Source organism: Micrasema longulum, unplaced genomic scaffold, assembly GCF_059751315.1.
Source record: "Micrasema longulum isolate JH-2025_06_02 unplaced genomic scaffold, ASM5975131v1 h1tg000044l, whole genome shotgun sequence".
In the NCBI taxonomy this organism is placed as follows: Eukaryota; Metazoa; Arthropoda; class Insecta; order Trichoptera; family Brachycentridae; genus Micrasema; species Micrasema longulum.
Window position 1 is genome coordinate 67088 of NW_028277251.1, and position 20152 is coordinate 87239.

Genomic DNA, 20152 nt, shown 5'->3' on the forward strand with positions numbered 1-20152 from the left:
TGATTTAAGAAGATTTTTTTATTTAACAGATATTTATTTGACAACTCTACGATCGGTGTGATCATTTATTTTATAATCTAATCTGTGTATTCGCTTCATGTGAATATTGACACTTGAACTGTGAATAAACTTCATTTCACAAACTGGACACGAGTAGTTCTTTTCTCGAGTGTGCTTCCTCGTGTGTTTTTTGACTGCGTAAATATTGTACGCTGTGTATTCACAATGCTCGCATTTAAAGGACCTCTCTGCCGAATGCCGTTTAACGTGCGCAACCAAATTGCGCTTGAGTCGAGTCTTAAACTCGCAAATACTGCATTCAAACTTTTTGAATTCTGCATGCTTTGCCATGTGATCTGAGAGACTCATACTGCATACAAAAGTGCGGCCACAATGTTCGCAGCTGTAATTGCGAATATTCAAGTGCCGCTTCATATGGATGTCGAGGGTCTCTTTACTTTTGAGCCCTTTGGAGCAGAGTTTACAGATGAAGTGTTTGGACGAATCGTGGACTTTTTTGTGCCGGTCTAAAGCAAATTTTCCTTTGAACTGTCTGCCACATTCCGAGCAAGTGTAGTTTCTCTTATCACTGTGCACTTTCATGTGAGAGTACAGCGCGCTGTGCTGGCTGAAGCAGGCCTGGCAGATTGTACACACGATGGGTTTATCTCCGGTGTGAGTTCTGTGATGATAGATCATATCTCGCTGTCGGTGAGTGGAGTACGAACATTCAAAACAATTGAATTTTCGATCCTTTCCGTACCCTGTAATATGTGCGTAGGATAATTTATTTTTCTCGCTATGCAAGCAGTGTATATGTCTCTCGAGGGATGTTTTACTCTTAAGAGGTTTACCACAAATTTTACAAATAAATAATTTTGTCTTTTTATCCTTTTCTTGCTCTAACTTTGATAAGGAGCCTCCGTGAGAACTTGCAATATTCATATTTGATTTTAGTTCAGAATTTGAATGATTACCTAAACTATTTGATAGAGTCTTAGCTTTTTTAGATTGTTTTCTTTTAAAATTTAATTCAGGACTGTATGAATCATTTTCAACCAATGGGTCATATTGCATATCGCTATCAGTATCGTTTTCTAACTCAAATTTTATCCACGGCTCACACGACACTTCCTCCTTCACATCGTGTGTCTCCGTAACCTCTCCTTTCTCCCGAACCTTACTACGGTCAGGGTTGCTGTATACATTCCTCAGGAGAGAGTCGGAGAGTTCGCACCTGACCCTGAAGCTGTTGGCAGCCTCCAGGTCCCCAAAGCACTGAGCACAGATGATATCGGGCAAGCCGTCCTGGCAGACTATCTGCACTCGCGCGCACGACATCATTATTGAAGCTATATTACTAGATTCATACTCTTCATACACAGACCTAGCCTGGTGAATATTTTCTGATAAGCAAACTCTGCAGATTGGATCCAACTTTTCCTTTTTATTATTCAAAAATTCAGATATAATTTCTTTATTCATTTTGCATTTTTTAATTTTACTTCTTAGTTCTTAAACTATACACAAAAATGAGTCCTAATGAATTTTTTTAGTATATAATTGATTTTAAGAACAGCCATAATAACTTCACAATTATTTAAGCGTGCATTCATGATATCAAGCAGAACATTTTTGATAAGCTGATTATAATGTGAAATGTCAAAATGTTAACCTTAGAAATCATAAGGAGGTAAACATTGTTAAAAATAGTCTATGGTTTATTGTTATTTTGACATAATTGACATAATACACAATTGATATAATTTGACATTTGACATTAAATCAATGTGCGCAATGTTAGCTCTTATTTTTGAAACATTAAAAATACAAGTTTTATTCATTTTTATATAAACAGCAAAATGGGTCACGAATTCAAAATAGAATTTCTGATTAATAAAAAGGAAAAGTTGGATCCAATCTGCCGAGTTTGCTTATCGGAAAATATTGAAAACGCTCGATCTGTCTATGAAGATTGTGAATCTGGGAGTATCGCGTCTGTGGTGATGTTGTGCGCGCGAGTCCAGATAGTCTGCCAGGACGGCTTGCCCGATATCATCTGCGCTCGGTGCCTAGGGGACCTGGAGGCTACTAACAGCTTCAGGGTCAGGTGCGAACTCTCCGACTCTCTGCTGAGGCAGGTTTACACCGACGCTGACCAGAGTATGGTCCAGGAGAAAGGAATAACTACAGAGACAGAAGGCGTTGTGAAGGAAGAAGTTTCTCATGATTTTTCAATTAAATGTGAGTTCGAAGATGGTTCTGATAGTGATTTAGGTAGTGATCCGTTGTTCCAGAATGTTCCAACAAATGTTTCACTAAAAAACAATCAATTGACTAACAGGTTATTTGAAGAGTCCGTAAATACATCCAAACACAAGAAACGTATCGGAAATTCGAATGGTATTTTAAATTCTATATTGAATTCGAAAACTGTTTCTGATTGCTTCAAGGAAAGTATTTTTTCTCAGTCAACTCGCGCTAATGGATTAAAAACCAAATCGTTCGTTTGCAAGATTTGTCATAAGCCACTTAGTACTAAAAAATCGCTCGAAAGACACAACAAGGTGCACAGCAAAGATAAGAAATTATTATATGGACACATTACAGGTTATGGAAAGAATCGCAGATTCAACTGTTTCGAGTGTCCTTACTCGTCTCATCGACAACAAGCCTTGGTCTACCATTCTAGAACGCACACCGGAGACAAACCTTACGTGTGTGAAATCTGCCAGTCCCGTTTTGCGCAGCCTGGCTCGCTAAACTCACACAAAAAGATGCACAGCGATAAAATGTATTTCACTTGTCCCGAGTGCGGCCGGCAGTTCAAAGAAAAAAATGTATTTGATCGACATAAGAGAGTCCACGATCCATCTAAGAACTTTATATGTAACCTTTGTGCCAAGGGATTGAAAAGCAAAGACACTCTCGCAAGCCACATGAAGAGGCATTTTAACATTCGCAATTACAGCTGCGAACATTGTGGCCGCACTTTTATCTCGCCTGTGGAGCTTTCGTATCACATTAAGAAGCACACGGACCCTAAGAAGTTCGAATGTGACATGTGTGGACTTAAAACTCGACTCAAGCAATCATTAGTTGCTCATGTAAAACGACACTCCGCAGTGAGACAGTTTAAATGCGATCATTGTGAATATACAGCTTTCGATGTGTACGCATTGAAAAAACACCAACCGACACATACCGGAGCGAAGAACTACTCCTGCCCGATTTGTGAGGTTAAATTTATGCACAGTACGAGCGTCAACAGCCACATGAAACGAGTGCATAAAGTAGATTATAAAATAAATGATCACACAGATCGAAGAGTTATTAAATAAATATGGCATATACAGGTGCGGCAGCGTAATTTTCTCATTTAAATGCCCAAAACAGAAAATATTATAGTTATCATTTGAATTTTTTTTCAATTGTTTTAAAAATTGTATCTGGCAAATAGCACTCCTCATTGGTGATACACTGATTTACCTGGATTCTGAAGTAAAGGTGGGTAAGTCCCTGTCACCAAGAGGATACTTATCAGTTGATATGCATCACCAAAGTTACATGCTCTTTTAAGTAATTCAATTGAACTTAATCACTAGCTCATTGCGGAGAGAGCGGCGTGGGCCGGCGCATTTTCATGATGGAAGAACCAGTCGCTTGTGCGCCAAAGATCTGCAAAGCTGTTTTTGACCAAAAACGGCATGACACCAATTGTTCACCCCCCCTACTCACCGGATCTAGCCCCCTGTGATTTCTTTTTGTTCCCCAGACTTTAAAGGGACATGAGAGGAAAGCGTTTTGCCACTGTGGAGGAGGTAAAACAAAAATTGCTGGAAGACTTTAAGAACATCCCGATAAGTGAATTAAAAAAATGTTTTGAACAATGGAAGGATCGTTTGCAGTGGGAGAATACTTTGAAGGTTATCAAAATTTGGTGTAAAAATATTAAAAAATAAAGAAGTTATGACGAAATTCCCGTTTTTTTTGGGTCCCCCCTCGTATGTTTGTCTGTTGCTTTTCATTTTCTGTGCACCAATTAAGGAAGATTCTGTGCATTTGGTTTTTCGATGTATAGGAGTTATCTACCTAGAATAAGCTCGATAATGCTCTGCAATGATACAAAGGTGCTCTAGGTAAGTACTCCAGATTTCTGTTCGCATATTGTATTTATCCAATGATCGACTTGTATTATGAATTTTTTCAATATGGCAATCTTAAAGTTTACCAGGTTCATTATTATTTTTAAAAAATTCTGAAATACCATTTCTTTTATGCAACGTTTAAGACTGTCCTCTCCCAAACATCAATCGACAAACCTTAAGATGTTTTCCATCTTTGCTCTTTAAACAATCAGAGTGACCTTCTGGTTTCCTTGGAGGTTCGTTGTTCTGGACAGTAGTAGTCTGTCGCCTTCTACGAACTGTTCTTGTGTGAACCACATTTTTTACAAACATATTCTTCAAATCCCGTGAATCCAAGTTCTAAAAATAATTAAATACAAGTGTTCTATCTTCATCTGATAAAATATGGCATGAAAAGGATTTGGTTATCTTTTTAGGAGCTTTATGCTTACATCTTTCTTTGATACCTTTTGCAGATTGTAAGACATTCTGGGTGATCACTTTATTTTGCGCCTTATAACCAAACTATTATTTGCCTTGTTTTCTTTCCAATTTTGCTTTCTTCCTCTTTTCATTAATAGATTAACTTTTACACTTATCAGTATTATTTATTCTTAAGATTAAAATATCTTTTATAGATTCTGGAGGACTATTTAATTTAATTAAAGACAAAGTTCATTCACTTACAGGATTACTGGTAACATTTTCAGTAACTCCAATATTATTTAAGACTTCATTTTCATCTGGAAACTTCTCAGTACTTATAACATCATCAATAAACTAAAGTGTTATCATTGAAATTATTAATCTCGTCTGTAGTAAATTCTTCCATTAAACCTGTGTCAATATTTACATTCCTATCTCTTACACAACACATCAGAGGATTGTTTTTCTCAATTTTTTAAATTTGAGTGATACATAGCACACTGGAGAAATTACAGAATGATCCGGGCCAAAGTAAAGTAAGAGTATGAAATAAAAGCATTTTGGAAAAATTGTCACATTAGACGATATATTATATAAAAATTAAGGAGAATTTTGCAAAAAAAAGGTTTAAAACTTTGTTTGCTGATACTGAAAAATTTGTAGTATGAGGTACTATACTTTTATTAGGTATGTGTCAATTTTAGTAATTATCGAATTAAACCTTTATCTGCCTGGATCCTGGACGTATATTTCTCGACTCTATAGCTGCTCTCATGTTAAAAATCCTGAAAAAGTTCATTGAGTGGAGAAAATTCCGCCTCATATTGTAGTGATTGGCCCATTTGCCATGCTTGAGGTCCCGGGTTGAATTCCTGGGAAGGTTGGTATGAAATATTGGTTTATTAAGGTGGTTTTACATTTCATAATTAGTGGTGCATTCGGTACAATGAAGAACTATACAATATATACCAGGCCCCGAGCACCTTGGCACATATGAAGTTTAGATTAAGATGGGCCGGACACGTACAGCAAATGCCCGGTTAACACGTCCCTAAAATATCAATGACCAACCAGCGGCCCCCGTTACAGTTTTAATAAAATTTAAATACATTTTTACTATAAAACTTCATAAAATTATATATTTTACATCTTTTTTTAATTAAATACATTAAAAAAAAGCTTAAATTCAGACAATGTTTTTACTTTCTGCTTAAATTATTTTAATTTAAACTCTTTTATTCCCATAATTACATAAACTCGTGATTCACAACCCCTGCTTACACTTGTGTATAACATAGAAATTTGTTTAGTCTCCCATCAGTCTAACGATGTCGATCACGACGAAACCCGATCACGGGTAAAAATTATATATAAAAGTGGAATAAAACTATATACGTATTTTTATGTTAAATAAGGCATGTTTCAAAATGATATTAAATGTGTCCCTCAACATGGGACACCTTATTATCTTCAATGTAAAAAAAGTAATACATAACTTGGAAAAGAATAAATAAATAAATATGTATAAATAAATTCTACACTGGCCAGAACACCCCAGGACGGTGGTGAAAAAGCCATTTAAAAAAAGAAGAGAATGTAATAATTTTATTTAATTAATCTTCTGTCTGCATGGTCATTGACTTTATAATCAATGCTGTGAATTTTCTTCATGTGACTATTGAGACTTGGACTGTGTATGAACTTTAATTCGCATATGGGGCACGAGTATTTCTTCTCCTGTGTGTGCTTTCTCATGTGCATTCTTAAGGCATAAATATCAAAGCCCATATAACCACATTCCTCACATTTGAATTTTTTCACGCCCTTATGCCTCTCGAGGTGAACAATCAGGGTTTGTTTACTCCGCGTTTTATAAGAGCAAAGGTTGCACTCGTATTTTTTCGTGTCCGCGTGTTTTTTAGAGTGGTTGAGAAGGTTCTCGAATGTGACGAAAGTAAGGCCGCACTGCTCACAGCTGTAATCGCGGATGTTAAGATGGTGCTTCGTGTGGATCGAAAGGCTTTTTTGCGTCTTTAATCCCTTGTTGCAAATCTCACAGACGAAGTTTTTGGCATCGTTGTGTACGCGCTTGTGTTCTCTGTAACTCTGCTTGAGTTTAAACTGCTTCCCGCAATCTGGGCACGTGTAATACATCTTATCGCTGTGAAGTCTCTTGTGAGAATTGAGGGATCCCGGCTGAGTAAAACGATCGTTACAGATATCGCAAACGTAAGGTTTTTCTCCCGTGTGCGTTCTAGAATGATATATGAGGGTTTTCTTCCAAGGCGTTGAGTAGGAACATTCGGAGCAGTGGAATTTTCTGCTTTTTCCGTATCCTGTAACATTCCCCATGAGTGGCTTTCGGTTCGCACTATGCATCGAATGAATGTGATTTTCTAAGGACCTCTTGGTGCTCATTGGCCTGCCGCAAATATTACAAATAAACTTATCCTTTCCATTTTTTCGAACATTTAAACACATCTTCTGTTTCTTTTCAAATAGATTAGATGTAGTATCAATTTCGCCAAGTTGAAACAGAGTACTTTCATTTTCAACTAAAGATGATTCAGGATCGCATTCGAAGTCTTCATTTAACTCTGATTTAATCCACGGCTCACACGGCACTTCTTCATTAACATCTTGAGTCTCTGTAACCTCTCCTTTCATCCGGACCTCACCTTGATCGGGGTTATTGTGCGCCTTCCTCAGAAGAGAGTCGGAGAGTTCGCACCTGACCCTGAAGCTGTTAGCAGCCTCCAGGTCCCCTAAGCACTGAGCGCAGATGACGTCGGGCAAGCCGTCCTGAGAGACTATCTGCACTCGGGCGCACAACATCACCACGGAGGCGATATTACTACATTTATACTCGTCAAAAACAGATTTCGACTGTTCTACATTTTCTGATAAACATACCCGACATAGCGACTGTAAATTGGCAGAATTTTCCAAGACAGACTCAATTCTCTCCAAATCACCACTCATGTCTTTTATTTTTAAATTACTTTTTAAATATTATTGCAGACATGATTTGAATGAAACACAGTACATTAACTGAGCGTTATTCCAATACTTGAAACCATTGACGTATACATTATATTTATATTTCATTTGTATTTGATATATATATTTATAAAGATAAAATCTCTTTATCGGATTCTGTCATCTGTCAAACAAAAAATATAAAAGCCCATTTCATATTATGGTAAATATTCACACGACACGATAAAATTGCGTAGGATTGAATTTTATTGTATTATATATATTTTTTTTCAGGCAAACACACTAACCAGTACACCGTAGGATCGATTAATCTCCTCTCGATTTTTCTGCATGATTTTGACCTAAAAATAGTCACTAAATAAATAATATAATAACAATCAAACAGAACTTATTTTACCGTGTCGTGCGAATTCGGACGGAACGTACGAAGTTGATCAATCTAAAACGTCAAAATAAAAATTACAAAACCATAGATGTTGTTAATTCTACGTTTTAGACCATATACTTACAATAAAACAGTATGGAACTTGTCGATATTCATCGATATAATAAACTCAAATTTTCCACTCGAAAACGGAAATTTTACATTTACATTGAAATTGGTCGATACATGATGGTATCGGTGCTTTTGTTGGTTAAATGAACTGACGAAAGCAGTTAATAATGTATTACAACTTTGAGATATGAAATTTTCGTTGAATTATCGGTAAATCTTTTGCCGTCTTATTGTAATCGAGGGCCTTAATTGTACAAGGAGGGAAATTAGGAAAATATTTGTATGCCTGAAGCGCTTGTAAACTATCAACGAGGGAAATTATAAATAATGACCATTTACATGTGCGTACATATAACCGGTCATAATAAGCATTCATAATGATTGATGATGGGTTATATATTATTATGCTTATGTAGGTACCTATTCTGCAGAACTGGTTTTGTGTTAGAAACTATTTGAGTAGGTAATAAATTAGTTATGTGTAAAGATCCTACCTACCACGTTTTACACTTATGAAACATCCTAAGTATTTAAGCAATAAGATGTTAGAAAACAATTCAATATCAAAAGTACTATTTTGTCTGTTGTATATTGCTATTGTTTTATACAAATAAATACTTTTTAATACAAAAAATTCAAACATCAGCAAACTTTAAATAATTTTAAATTCTTTTTTTTTCGTTGTTAAAAAAATGTAATAATAATAATCGACCTCGTGGTGTAATGGTCAGCGCGTTAGCCTGCCATGCAAAAGGTCTCGGGTTCGATTCCCGACATGGTTGATATGAAATATTTATTTAAAAGGGGTTTTCATACTAGAATATTTCATAGTCCCTGGACTGGTACCTGAAGCGTAAGACTGATCATCTTACCATCATGTAACAAAAATGATCAAGATACGCTGCGATTGGTGTACCAATGCAGTGCCCTACGCACCATTAGGTGCGGAAAGGGAACGATGATGATGAATAATAATAAAAACTCGCTAGTACAATAATATGTATTTTTCGCACATCCGTCGTTGTTCTACAATCCTGACGATTTGGACAAATTCAAATATTGTAATTAAAACATTTTTAAATTAGAAAATAATAATTAGCTGTACACAAATAAATGTCAGATAAATATAATATGTAAGGACATGATTTTGAAATATAATATAATAAAATAAAAGACTTACCCAACATACTAAAATTAAAAATTCTGTCACTTATTAAATAATAAATAATTATGATGAAAATGTATTATGATCCCAACAAATGCAAATAAAAAATCAACAGTTTATAATTACACTGTAGAATCACCCAAGGTTGAAGGCTTTCATAAATCAATCAACTACATCATTTGGTTTTATGATTTTTCTTATTTCCATAATTTATAAAAACAAACACACTTCCTTAAAGCAATTCACATGCTTAGTGGGAACCGCTGTGAATGCATTTGTATCGTTTAAAATAGCTTAACTTCAAATGTTTTTATTAATAAAGTATTATTTTTTAAACGTCGGTTCTTATGTGAGTTTGTTAGTTTTTATTTCATATCTGTGGGCAAAATACAGTTATGGATATTGGAAGAAAAGAGGCATTTACAGTCCGCCAGCTCAATTTCCTTTTGGCCACTTGGGCCCTGTGGCATTCTTCGAAACCCAATTCGGAATACACATGACAAATATTTATAATAACACAAAACGCCACAAATGTGTTGGATTGTTTATGATACATAAGAAATGTATTTTGGTTAATGATTTAGATTTAATCAAAAATGTGCTCGCAAAGGATTTTAATTACTTCCAAGGACACGGTTTTAAAGCTGATAAAAATGTGGACCCACTCACCTATAACTTGTTTAACTTGGAAGGTGAAGAATGGAGGAGGATACGTAACAAGCTAACATCGACTTTTACATCTAGTAAGATGAAATACATGTTTGAAATTATGTCTAAATGTGCCGATGACATGTTGGAACACGTTGAAAATGATGTAGAATCAAGAAAAAGTATTGAATTCAAGGAAGTATTTGCAAAATTTTCAACAGACGTAATTGGCTCTTGTGCATTTGGAATTGATACCAACAGTTTTAAGTACCCTGATGCAGAGTTTCGCAGAATGGGAAGGAAAGTGTTCAGTACTGGAATAATTCAATCCATCGTGAGAATGATGGCATTCATGTCTCCGGCGCTGGTGGTATTACTCAAATTAAGACTCAACTATGCGGATGTGTCCAAGTTCTTTACAACAATTGTTCCTGAAACTATCAAGTATAGAGAGGAAAATAATGAGATTAGAAATGATTTTTTGCAGTTGCTGATTGATATGAAAAATAATGATAAAGAATCAGGTAAGTATTTTTTATTTCTCTCTTATGTTTACGTTTTCCTTTTTTGAAATTTCAGCAGCTCAAGGTAAAAACAACGAGAAATATTAACTTTAAAAGACAATATTTCTGTAAATTGGCAAATGAAGCTATAGATAGATGCAGTAGAACTTCGTTTATCTGAATCCCAGTCATTCAGATCGTTATCAGGAAATAAAAAATAAAGGAGAAGTTTTTAATTTGAATTTAATTGTGCGATCAACTTTGCTAAACATGTTTAACCCTTAATTGCATGGTGTATGTAATTTGATACATACCACAAAAATAATCATAAAATTAACTAAAACGAATAATACAAATGATTTTGTGATGTTACGAATTAGATACATGGCCAAAATAGTACAAAAGAAGCGGAAACGTCTGATGGTTCACAAAGATTAAACGAGTCCAATGACTCCAATCATGGTATGAATCAACAAGGCAATTATGTGTGGCAAAATATAAAAATTACTTTCTTGCTTTCCATCAATAAACGCATTTAAGATAAATACATTTTTTCTTACCTGATATTTCCATGAATTTCCATTATTTTTCCTAATATTTTTTTATATTTTCATTTTGAATGTGATTCCATTTGCTGTATTATTTCAAAAACAACAAAATCTGGTACTCATTAATCCAGATAATTGGAGTTTTACTGCAATTTTGTCTCAAGTATCCTAAGCACTTCATTATGCAGGCACGGTAATCATTATATTTATCTTGTGGATTTCTCAGAAGTTTGAAATTTGAATTCAAATGAATTATAATAAGTTCACTTTACATGATTAATGACATATTGCATATTCCAGGAGTAAATTTGTCAATCGAAGAAATAACGGGCCAAGTATTTGTATTCTTTCTGGCTGGGTTTGAAACATCCTCAACAACAGCTAGCTATGCGTTGTTAGAACTTGCAAAGAATCCAGACATCCAGGACAAGCTGTATGCTGATATAGTTGCAAGAGTAGAGGAGAATGGAGGCGAGATCTCCTATGAAGCTGTTTCTAAGATGACTTATCTATCTCAAGTCGTAGACGGTATGTTTTTTATTGACTATTTTATGTTGTAAACTTTTCCTGATTTAGAAAAAAAAAAAAAAATTGTACCTGTCGTATCAAAAAAACCAAGCTAAAGTAAAATAATTAATAGGTACTAGAGGGCTTCCAATCTCGGCATGCCGCATGATTTTCTGATCCCGCTCAGAGCGAAATTGCGTATTTATTTATGGAATCTTGTAGGATTTTAGGGAAAATACTTTATTTGGTTGATCATAAGACGTTTATTTTTTATGTCAACTGTCATATATTATATCTTTTAACACCATAGCTTTAATAAGCTTCACTAATTTTTACACCTCCAATTGACTAATTAAATGTTACAATGTCTGAACACTTACAAATTATTTAAGCTCTGCACTGAAACACGCATAATCTTGCGGGATTGACAATCTTTGAACCTGCTAATACCGAGATCGCAAATCTGCTTCGGGATTGGAAGCCATACTAGGTATATTTTATATTTTTTTTAAAGTACTAATTAATTAGACATAAATTAGATAATTGAAAACTGCTTTTGTTTTAGTATTTTTAAAAACATGACATGGTTATTTTACAAAATTGTATGCGTAAATTTATTTATTTAGGCCATAGCCTAAGCCAATTACAACAGTTACATGAAGAAACATAAATGCATGAAACTGAACAAAAAGAACATAAAACTATGTAGCAAAGACAAACAAGGGCAAAACATTAATGGTTTACAATATATTCATAAAAACGAAAGACATAAGACTTCGAGCTAAACCATGCCAATCCAACTTCATCCCACACTGTTTAGTCGCGAAGAGATCTATGAAAAGCCGGAAGATCTATCCCGAAGAATTCCAAGTCGTGTGATGAATTGACCAATATACACATTCTGGACATTGGGGCATAAAAACAAAAGTTGCTCTTCGAAGATTGAATAAATAGCAGATTTTGACTTCTGGTGACATGGTTGGGAACATGAAAAGAAATTGATTGTAAAAGAGATGGGACATCACTTATAGCATTTAGTATTTTGAAAATGCATATAAGGCCCATTTCAGTTCGACGTCTCTCCAATGAAGACAGATTAAGAGATTATTCTATTTCAAAATGGGAATAATTACCCCTATATAATCCGAGCAACCACGCAGCTTTTCTTAGAAAACGGTGTTGGATAAACTCGATATGGTCAATATGAGTCCAGTAGAATGGATACCAAATAGGAGAAGCGTATTCTAGATGGGGTCGAACTAGTGAGCAATAAAGAGTTTTGATGGTATTAATATTTTTGAAGTCCGTCGTCACTCTATTGATAAAACCGAGAGTTTTTTCCATGTTTGATTCCCAATAAGATTGCAGTAATTACACTAGATATTTTGCCAATTCTAGGTATTATGTGATTCACCCACTGATGCATAACAAAAGTGTGAAAATTTAGAGGAAATTGTATGATGTATGATGTAATATTGTTTCAGAAACATTACGAGCGTATCCAATTGTGCCATTTCTCTTTCGATACTGTACTGCAGATTACACAATACCGGACACAAAGTCTGTTATAGAAAAGGGCACTCTTGTCATTATCCCTGTCCTCGGCATACACAGAGATGAGGATATATATCCTGACCCAAATAAATTTGATCCTGACAGATTTACTGCGGAAAATATTAGCAAGAGGCATCAGTACACTCATATACCCTTTGGTGAGGGACCAAGAATATGCATTGGTTTGTATTAATTGTTCTAAATATTTCTTTCTCCCAGTCACTCCTCCCCGCTCCTCTATGCAAAAATGTCAGAGCTTTGTATTGAGAAACTGCTTCTATCTGCCTACAGATATTGGGGTGATGTGGCTTACCACTTATTCTATTTAAACATATATACATACATATCCGTACTTCTCTCCTAAGTCCTATTTCATTGATATGGAGAGCCTGATAAAACAAGAAATGAGTAGCTCTGTTCTGTCTTTTTTTTTCAATTTTCAATTTCTCTTTCAATTGGTTTATTTAATATGTGTATGTAAATTACAAAAATATATTCAAGGTATACATAACAACAAAATAAAATTAGCTCTTAGATACAATTTAAATGAGATAAAATAAAAATAGCTAGTAATTTGAGTAAAAGGAAGCTGTCCTCTTTGAACTTATTTTATAAAAACGTGTTTTAACACTAGAATATTTTACAGTCCCTGGGGTACCTGAAGCGTAAGACTGATAATCTTACTATCATGTAACAAAGATGATCAAGATACACTGCGATTGGAGTACCAACGCAGTGCCCTATGCACCATTAGGTGCGGAACGGGCACGATGATTCAAAATCTCGCAACTCGGCATATCATGTTGGATATGAGCTTTCTCTATAAAATTGTTAAAAACTTAATCGCGATAGCCCAGAAATTGTTTGAAGCATTTCATATCGAGTATATCCATAGAACTCGTCATTCTGTGCTCTTCGACATTTCGAACTCACAGACTAATTACATATATGAAGAATAGCACTCTTCGAAGAATACAGACTACCTATAATGAGAGCTTTAGTGACATCGACATAATTACACTGTATTTTTTTTTTATCAGATATGTTAAAGACATTTTTAATTTATCTCATGCTTAACTTTTAACTTGTACATACATCTACTACCTGTGTATCTTATGAATTATTGATGGTCGTGATTTTTTTAGTAATAAATATAAATGTTCATGGAAGCAGAGAGAGAGAGAGGGGAGGAAGGTAGAGTTGGAAGTATACCATGTCTTCTCCCTTTATGTACTTTTTGTTTAACGTTTATGTTTTTTTTTTTTTTTTTTTCCCCCTCTCCTTCTGTATTTATAATAAATTAATGTGAAATCTGTAATTGGTCTTACTTTTTTTAATTGCTATCTTGTATCTTTTATACATTTTGTTAAAAAGACTGGATGATTTCCATAATAAATTAATTAATGATAAAGACAAAAACAGTATTTACAAAATTAGAATTTGGTATGCAAACATTAATTTATTTTGAATTAAACATTGGAATTACCGTGTTATATATATATTTTTTTTTTCAGGTAGTCGTTTTGGAAAGTTGCAAGTCAAACTAGCCCTTTTGAAGATTATCCTCCATTTTAAAGTTTCATTATGTGACGAAACAAGACTTCCGATAGTATATGAACCAAAAAGCATTGTACTACACTGTCAGGGAGGATTTTACTTTTGTTTAACTCCCAGAAGTTGAAAATGTTAAATATGTTTATTCCAGCAAGAGTATCGCATAATGCAATCTTATCCAAAACTAAATACAGCCATTAGTGTAAGAAAAAAATGAATGTGTTAAAATTCACATTAAAAGATGCTCCAGTTCTGGAAACTGCTTTACTTGGCTCATAAATACACAAACTAAGCATGTTTTCACTATATTAAGAGAAAAAAGCAAATATAATATGAAAAAAAAATAGTTGTAGTAAAATAAGTAAATCATATTGACATTCACAATAATACATTCCTACCTTTGCATTTTTCTACAATGTGCTTTTTTTATGTTTTACAATATTATGACTATGCATTCTGTAACTTGGCTACTACATTCTTTTTTACTTAGAATGTATTAATTTTAATGATATTCGGAAGCCGGTAGAATAGTAATTTTAAAAAAAATTCATATGTAAAATAAGTTTATGAGTGCATCTAGTCATATTTTAGAGACACTTCTAAAAACATTTATACACTAATGGGAATTCTAAAACTGTCAAGACAGATTCTAATCTGGATATATATCCATAGTATTTCATACTAAAACAATAATTTAATAAATTCACTTAGAAAATGAAAACAATTTAGATAAGTTTATTATTTATTTAGTTCTATGATAATAATCATCGTCTAATACATGTAACCCTGCTGTAACACGGTCTCCAACTAATATATCATGAATAAAATTTTGTAAATAGCCAAATAATAATAATACAACGCGGTTTTCTATAAGATAATGTATGTAGTATGTACATCATCAGAAAATGAAATTGTTGCCATATCAGAACTTGCAAAATCAATTGGAGGCAACGGCTTTGACAATATGAATATTCAGGACATTCAAGATTTATTGATACAAAATTAAATTGGCAAAGCAGATTTGTTGGAAATGGGTTTAGATGTTCAAATTGATTTTGAGGAGAAGGAAGAGTGATGCAAATTGCGAAGTAAAATAAATAACTTAAAAGTTAAGTCAAGTTAAGTTAGGAGCAGCAAGCAAATCAAAATCACAGACTTCAAACTTTTTAAAGATGGCGGAAAGTGCAAAAAAATATAAAAAGGATTCAGAGAGTGAAGATGATATTATATTATTCAACTGCGTAACGTTTACTTGAATCGAGCAGCGATGAAGAAGACAATCATTAAATCAGGATTTAACAAATTGAAAAAGTTATTTTTTACAGTTCAACAGATAAAGATATTTTTTTCTAAAAAAAAAAACTGTTAAATTTGTTTTAATTCCGTTATTAATGTTTTATTTTTCTCAATTCTTTATTAAACCCCAAATACACATTCTTTTTCTTTTTTAAAAATGTGTGTAAACTTCTTGAATATTTTCAGATTATAGATTTGACTGTTTGTTTTTGCCTTTCATCAATATTAGTTTATTCCATTTTTTATACTATTTACTTACACAGTTTTCGGGTATTTGTAAACTGTTATTTTAAATTTATTTTTAAATGTCTTTTTTTATAAATAACTGAACTCCACCATTTTTCTCCTTGCATGTAAAAGGCACAAGTGCCATTTCTTTAAATAAAATAAAATAAATAATAATCATCTTTATTTAGTATAAAAAAATCACATTTACATAGTACATATAAAATACAAAATACTTTTTTCTTCTCACATTTATCCATTATTTTAAATAGTATAATATAATGCACTGTTTTGCCATGTTTCTTTAGTATTGCATCTATCTAAGTAGGTATACCCGTTCCAGGATAGATGCGAGATGTATTATGCATGGTGAGTAAAGATAGTACCTACAGGTAGGGTATCGCACCCATAGGCAACACAGTAAAAGGAGACAACGAAGCAATCCACTATAACGCCGATAACTCCGCTTTCACCCCTCACCATATTTCCGATAATTACGATGAACACATATTATTTTGATGTTAAAAAATAATTAACTGATTTTTAAGTGCATCGTACTTTACATTTAGTATGTTATTTGTGGTTTTTGTAAATAATATTATCAAATAGATGAAAATAAATATTAAAAGTAAACTGTTTTTTCAACCTTTTTTTTGTTTATTTTGTTAACTCTTTCAAACGTTCAGACATTGCACTGAAAATGATTTAGTTATTAAGAAAATCTGAAATTTTCAGAAATCTAACCGCAGAGCATTTGTGTAAGGTGAATTATTGCTATAAATGTTATCAAAGTAAAACATTCAAAACTAATAACAGGTCTGTTGATAAACATAAAAACAACAATATAATCGAGAATGGCAGACAATGAACGCCAATTGCGAGCTCAGTATGAGCTCAGCTCAGGTGAGCGGTTCATAATTCGCTTCAGGTTTATTCTTACAAGTTATTGAGCAAACGCAAAACTACATACATCGGTATGAAGTTGTTGCGAAATCGTGGTTAGTTTTTAGATCACTTACCATCTACAGTAAAATGAGCATAAGAACCAGGTTCGATACAATATCGTTGGGTAATTACTACAACTAGGTAACTTCAAAATCAGCATTTCTGAGTTACCCGCCAAAAACACATATTTGTATCTTCCTCCATGAATGCTACAAATAGGTAAGTCGTGATTCATTAAAAGTATATTATGATGATTTGAATGCATGACTTCTCTATTTGTAACATTTATGGGGGATAAAAAAATGTCCTTTAAGTGGGTAACTCAAAAATGCTGATTTTGAAGTTACCTAGTTGTAGTAATTACCCCGCGATATAAGAGATACAGCCCTTGGAGTAGATAAAGAGTTAAAGTAACACTTGCATTCTTACGATTTACCCAAATACATCAATTTGACAATTGGGAAACAATTTGGAATTCGAACCTCTGATCCGATCCAAAATCCGGGACCCTAACATAGAACTGCAACCATCTATGTTAATTAAAGCGTTTACAGGATGACAATTCATATTTTTTTCCAGTGTTTTTTGATTATGTGTCTTTTCATTTGAAGACTCGAGATGAATCTTTCTTCGCATTCGGTACAATCGAATGGCTTCTCTCCGCTATGGAGTCTTTCATGTATTTGTAGTCCCCCTCGGCTCACCGTCCGATAACTGCAGTCCTTGCAAAGATACTGATGGTGCCCCGAATGCACACGTTTGTGAATATCTAAATTGTGTTTTGAAATTCTTTTCTTGCCGCAAATATCGCAGATAAATTTTCCGTCTCTGATGTGCCTCCTAGAATGGCTGTCCAAATGCACCTTTGAAGTGAAGTTCTTTTTACACGTTTCGCATACAAACTTTTCATCCGCATGTGTTGCCAGGTGCTCGAGTAAACTCGTTCGAAAGGTGAATTCTTGTTTACAGCTGTCACACGTGTACTGAGGGTCGTCAGCGTGCAATAATTTGTGCTTATTTAGATTTGATATCCCGTTAAATTTTTTAGGGCAAGCCTTGCAGGGGAACACTTTTTTCATATTGACAGTGTGTGTTCTAGAGTGCGAACTTAGAGCTGATGGATACGGAGCGATGAACTTGCAAATTTTACAATTAAGACTATCTCTTGACAGGTTAATTTTACCGTGCAGGTCAAACAATGGCTGTTTGATCCGTATATTTTCAACTACACTTAAAGTTTTGAGTTTGTTTTCCAATATTGTTTCGACTTTACTTTGAATTTCATTATCCAATGCGATCGCCCTAAAGGGGGATTTAAAATTCAAAATATCATATCCGCAATCAGTAACCAGACATTTTCTGTAATCGATAATAGGTTCACAACCTTCCAAAATACTAGTCGTACTGAGATTATAAGTCTCAATAATTTCCTCGTCGATTTCGGAGGCTTTGTCTTCTTCGGTCGACTGATCTGCCAACAAAGTTGGAAACTTGTTGAAATATTCAATAAAGATATCGTTGGAGTGATCGCACTTCAGTTTGAAATCGTAAGACGCTTTCAATTCCTTCAAACACGCGTTGCAACACTTCTCCGGGAGGTTCTGGTGATGAAGAAATATTTTGTTTACTGTCAACAAATCAATGACCAAAAGGAAGTCGGAATAATCGTCCAGAGAGTTAAGGTCGTCAAATTTGTTTAAACAAATGCGGCAGGTGCTGCTCTTGCTCCAAGAAATATCCATTACATAAAATTCTGTTATAAAATTGTGAGGCCAATTGCGCGCCCTTTTTCGCTTCACATCACCGAAGTAAACCGACGTAAATTGCGCATCCCGCGGAGAATATTCGCTTACTGAATATTATGACAGCAAAAAGTTTTAAAATTAATAATACGTAAATTTCGAATAACTAATTTAAATACTCAAATATTAAAATAGTAACGCGAAATTATAAAACTGACGCTCCTCGCAGTCCTCGCACCAACCTAAATTCGCGTTTTTGACAGTGACATGCAGCGTTGCCAGACCCGATCAAGCGAAAAAAAGTAGATTCAGAAAAATAAATCGGTAGATTCGGTAGTTGTGGTAGGAGGGGAGGAGGGGGGCAAAAATAAATAAGGCCGTTGCTTTAAATAGTTGAAAACGCTTGGTAAATGAACAATTGAAAACCAAAAGGACTGCAATAAGTAAATCACCAAAATATATTGATTTATAATGTCTTATTTTTCTTACAAAAAAAATGTAAATTACAATATTTTATTTCAATACTGAAATTGATTGAAATTCAAAATATTATTTTATTGAATGAATGACACAATTTTATCAAAATATATGGTATTTTTATTGTCAAACAAAGAAATAATTAACGTTTTAAAGTTCTTTCAGTGCAACTTAAAACTTAATAAAAACTGCTAACTGCTGAAGTACTGAACAAATTATTAAAACAATGATCAACTAAATTTAAATAGATATTTAACTGAAGATAAAACCATTTATATTTTTTTCAATATGAAAAGTGATCCCTCTACATTTCACTTCATAAAATAAACAAATATACATTTTTCGATAGTGTCATGAAATTCTATGCCATGATTTATTTTACCATATTATATTCAACAATACTAGCCAATTCCATAGTGAATGTATCATTCATTGTATACTTATGTACGATAGATAAGCATTTTTTTAAATAAGCAACTGATGGAAATGGAAGTGAGCAAACAAGCAATAAATTATTATAATATGAATTCGTTTTATTTGCATTGAAATTTTGTTCTGTGGAAAAAACAAGGAAATGTATAAAAATCGGTAGAATTTAAATCAAATTCGGTAGATTGGTAGATTGCTCCCAAAATCGGTAGATCTACCGAAAAATCGGTAGACTTAGAAACGCTGGTGACATGTTTCATTGTTTCTTTGCTTTTAAAAACGGTAGATACTTCTTCTTTCTTATTTTTCACCTAGTTACTGGGATGTTCTAGCCAGTGCCGAGTTTTTAATAAATTTAGGGATGTGTAAGTATTATATACAAGCTACTGGTTAGTATCACTATACGTATTGATATATAACAGATTTACAACTTGATACCGTTTATAACTAGATATTTACATAATATTTTGAATACACGGATATTGGGTGGGGACGAGAAAATTAAAATAT

General features: G+C 33.7%; 4 protein-coding genes across 4 annotated transcripts; 2 read left to right on the top strand and 2 right to left on the bottom strand.

Annotated features, from left to right (window-relative positions):
- LOC148285254 (uncharacterized) lies at positions 1–7663 on the bottom strand. Its single transcript, XM_088227460.1, has 3 exons — positions 6160–7663; positions 2093–2187; positions 1–1514 (listed from the first exon to the last, which is right to left on the bottom strand). Exons 1-3 carry the CDS (start codon positions 7533–7535, stop codon positions 34–36), a joined length of 2952 nt encoding a protein of 983 aa, XP_088083586.1. The 5' UTR covers positions 7536–7663; the 3' UTR covers positions 1–33.
- LOC148285255 (uncharacterized) lies at positions 1723–3978 on the top strand. The gene has a single exon (XM_088227549.1). It carries the CDS (start codon positions 1863–1865, stop codon positions 3339–3341), a length of 1479 nt encoding a protein of 492 aa, XP_088083675.1. The 5' UTR covers positions 1723–1862; the 3' UTR covers positions 3342–3978.
- A 921-nt stretch (positions 7664–8584) lies between the features above and the next one.
- On the top strand, positions 8585–19000 carry LOC148285256 (cytochrome P450 6a2-like). The gene is made up of 4 exons (XM_088227727.1): positions 8585–10386; positions 11214–11441; positions 12905–13156; positions 14489–19000. The coding sequence occupies exons 1-4, from the start codon at positions 9519–9521 to the stop codon at positions 14653–14655; spliced, it is 1515 nt and encodes a 504-aa protein (XP_088083853.1). The 5' UTR covers positions 8585–9518; the 3' UTR covers positions 14656–19000.
- Positions 15229–19026, bottom strand: LOC148285257 (uncharacterized). Its single transcript, XM_088227735.1, has one exon. The coding sequence runs from the start codon at positions 18734–18736 to the stop codon at positions 17558–17560; it is 1179 nt and encodes a 392-aa protein (XP_088083861.1). The 5' UTR covers positions 18737–19026; the 3' UTR covers positions 15229–17557.
- Between the last annotated feature and the right edge of the window lie 1126 nt (positions 19027–20152).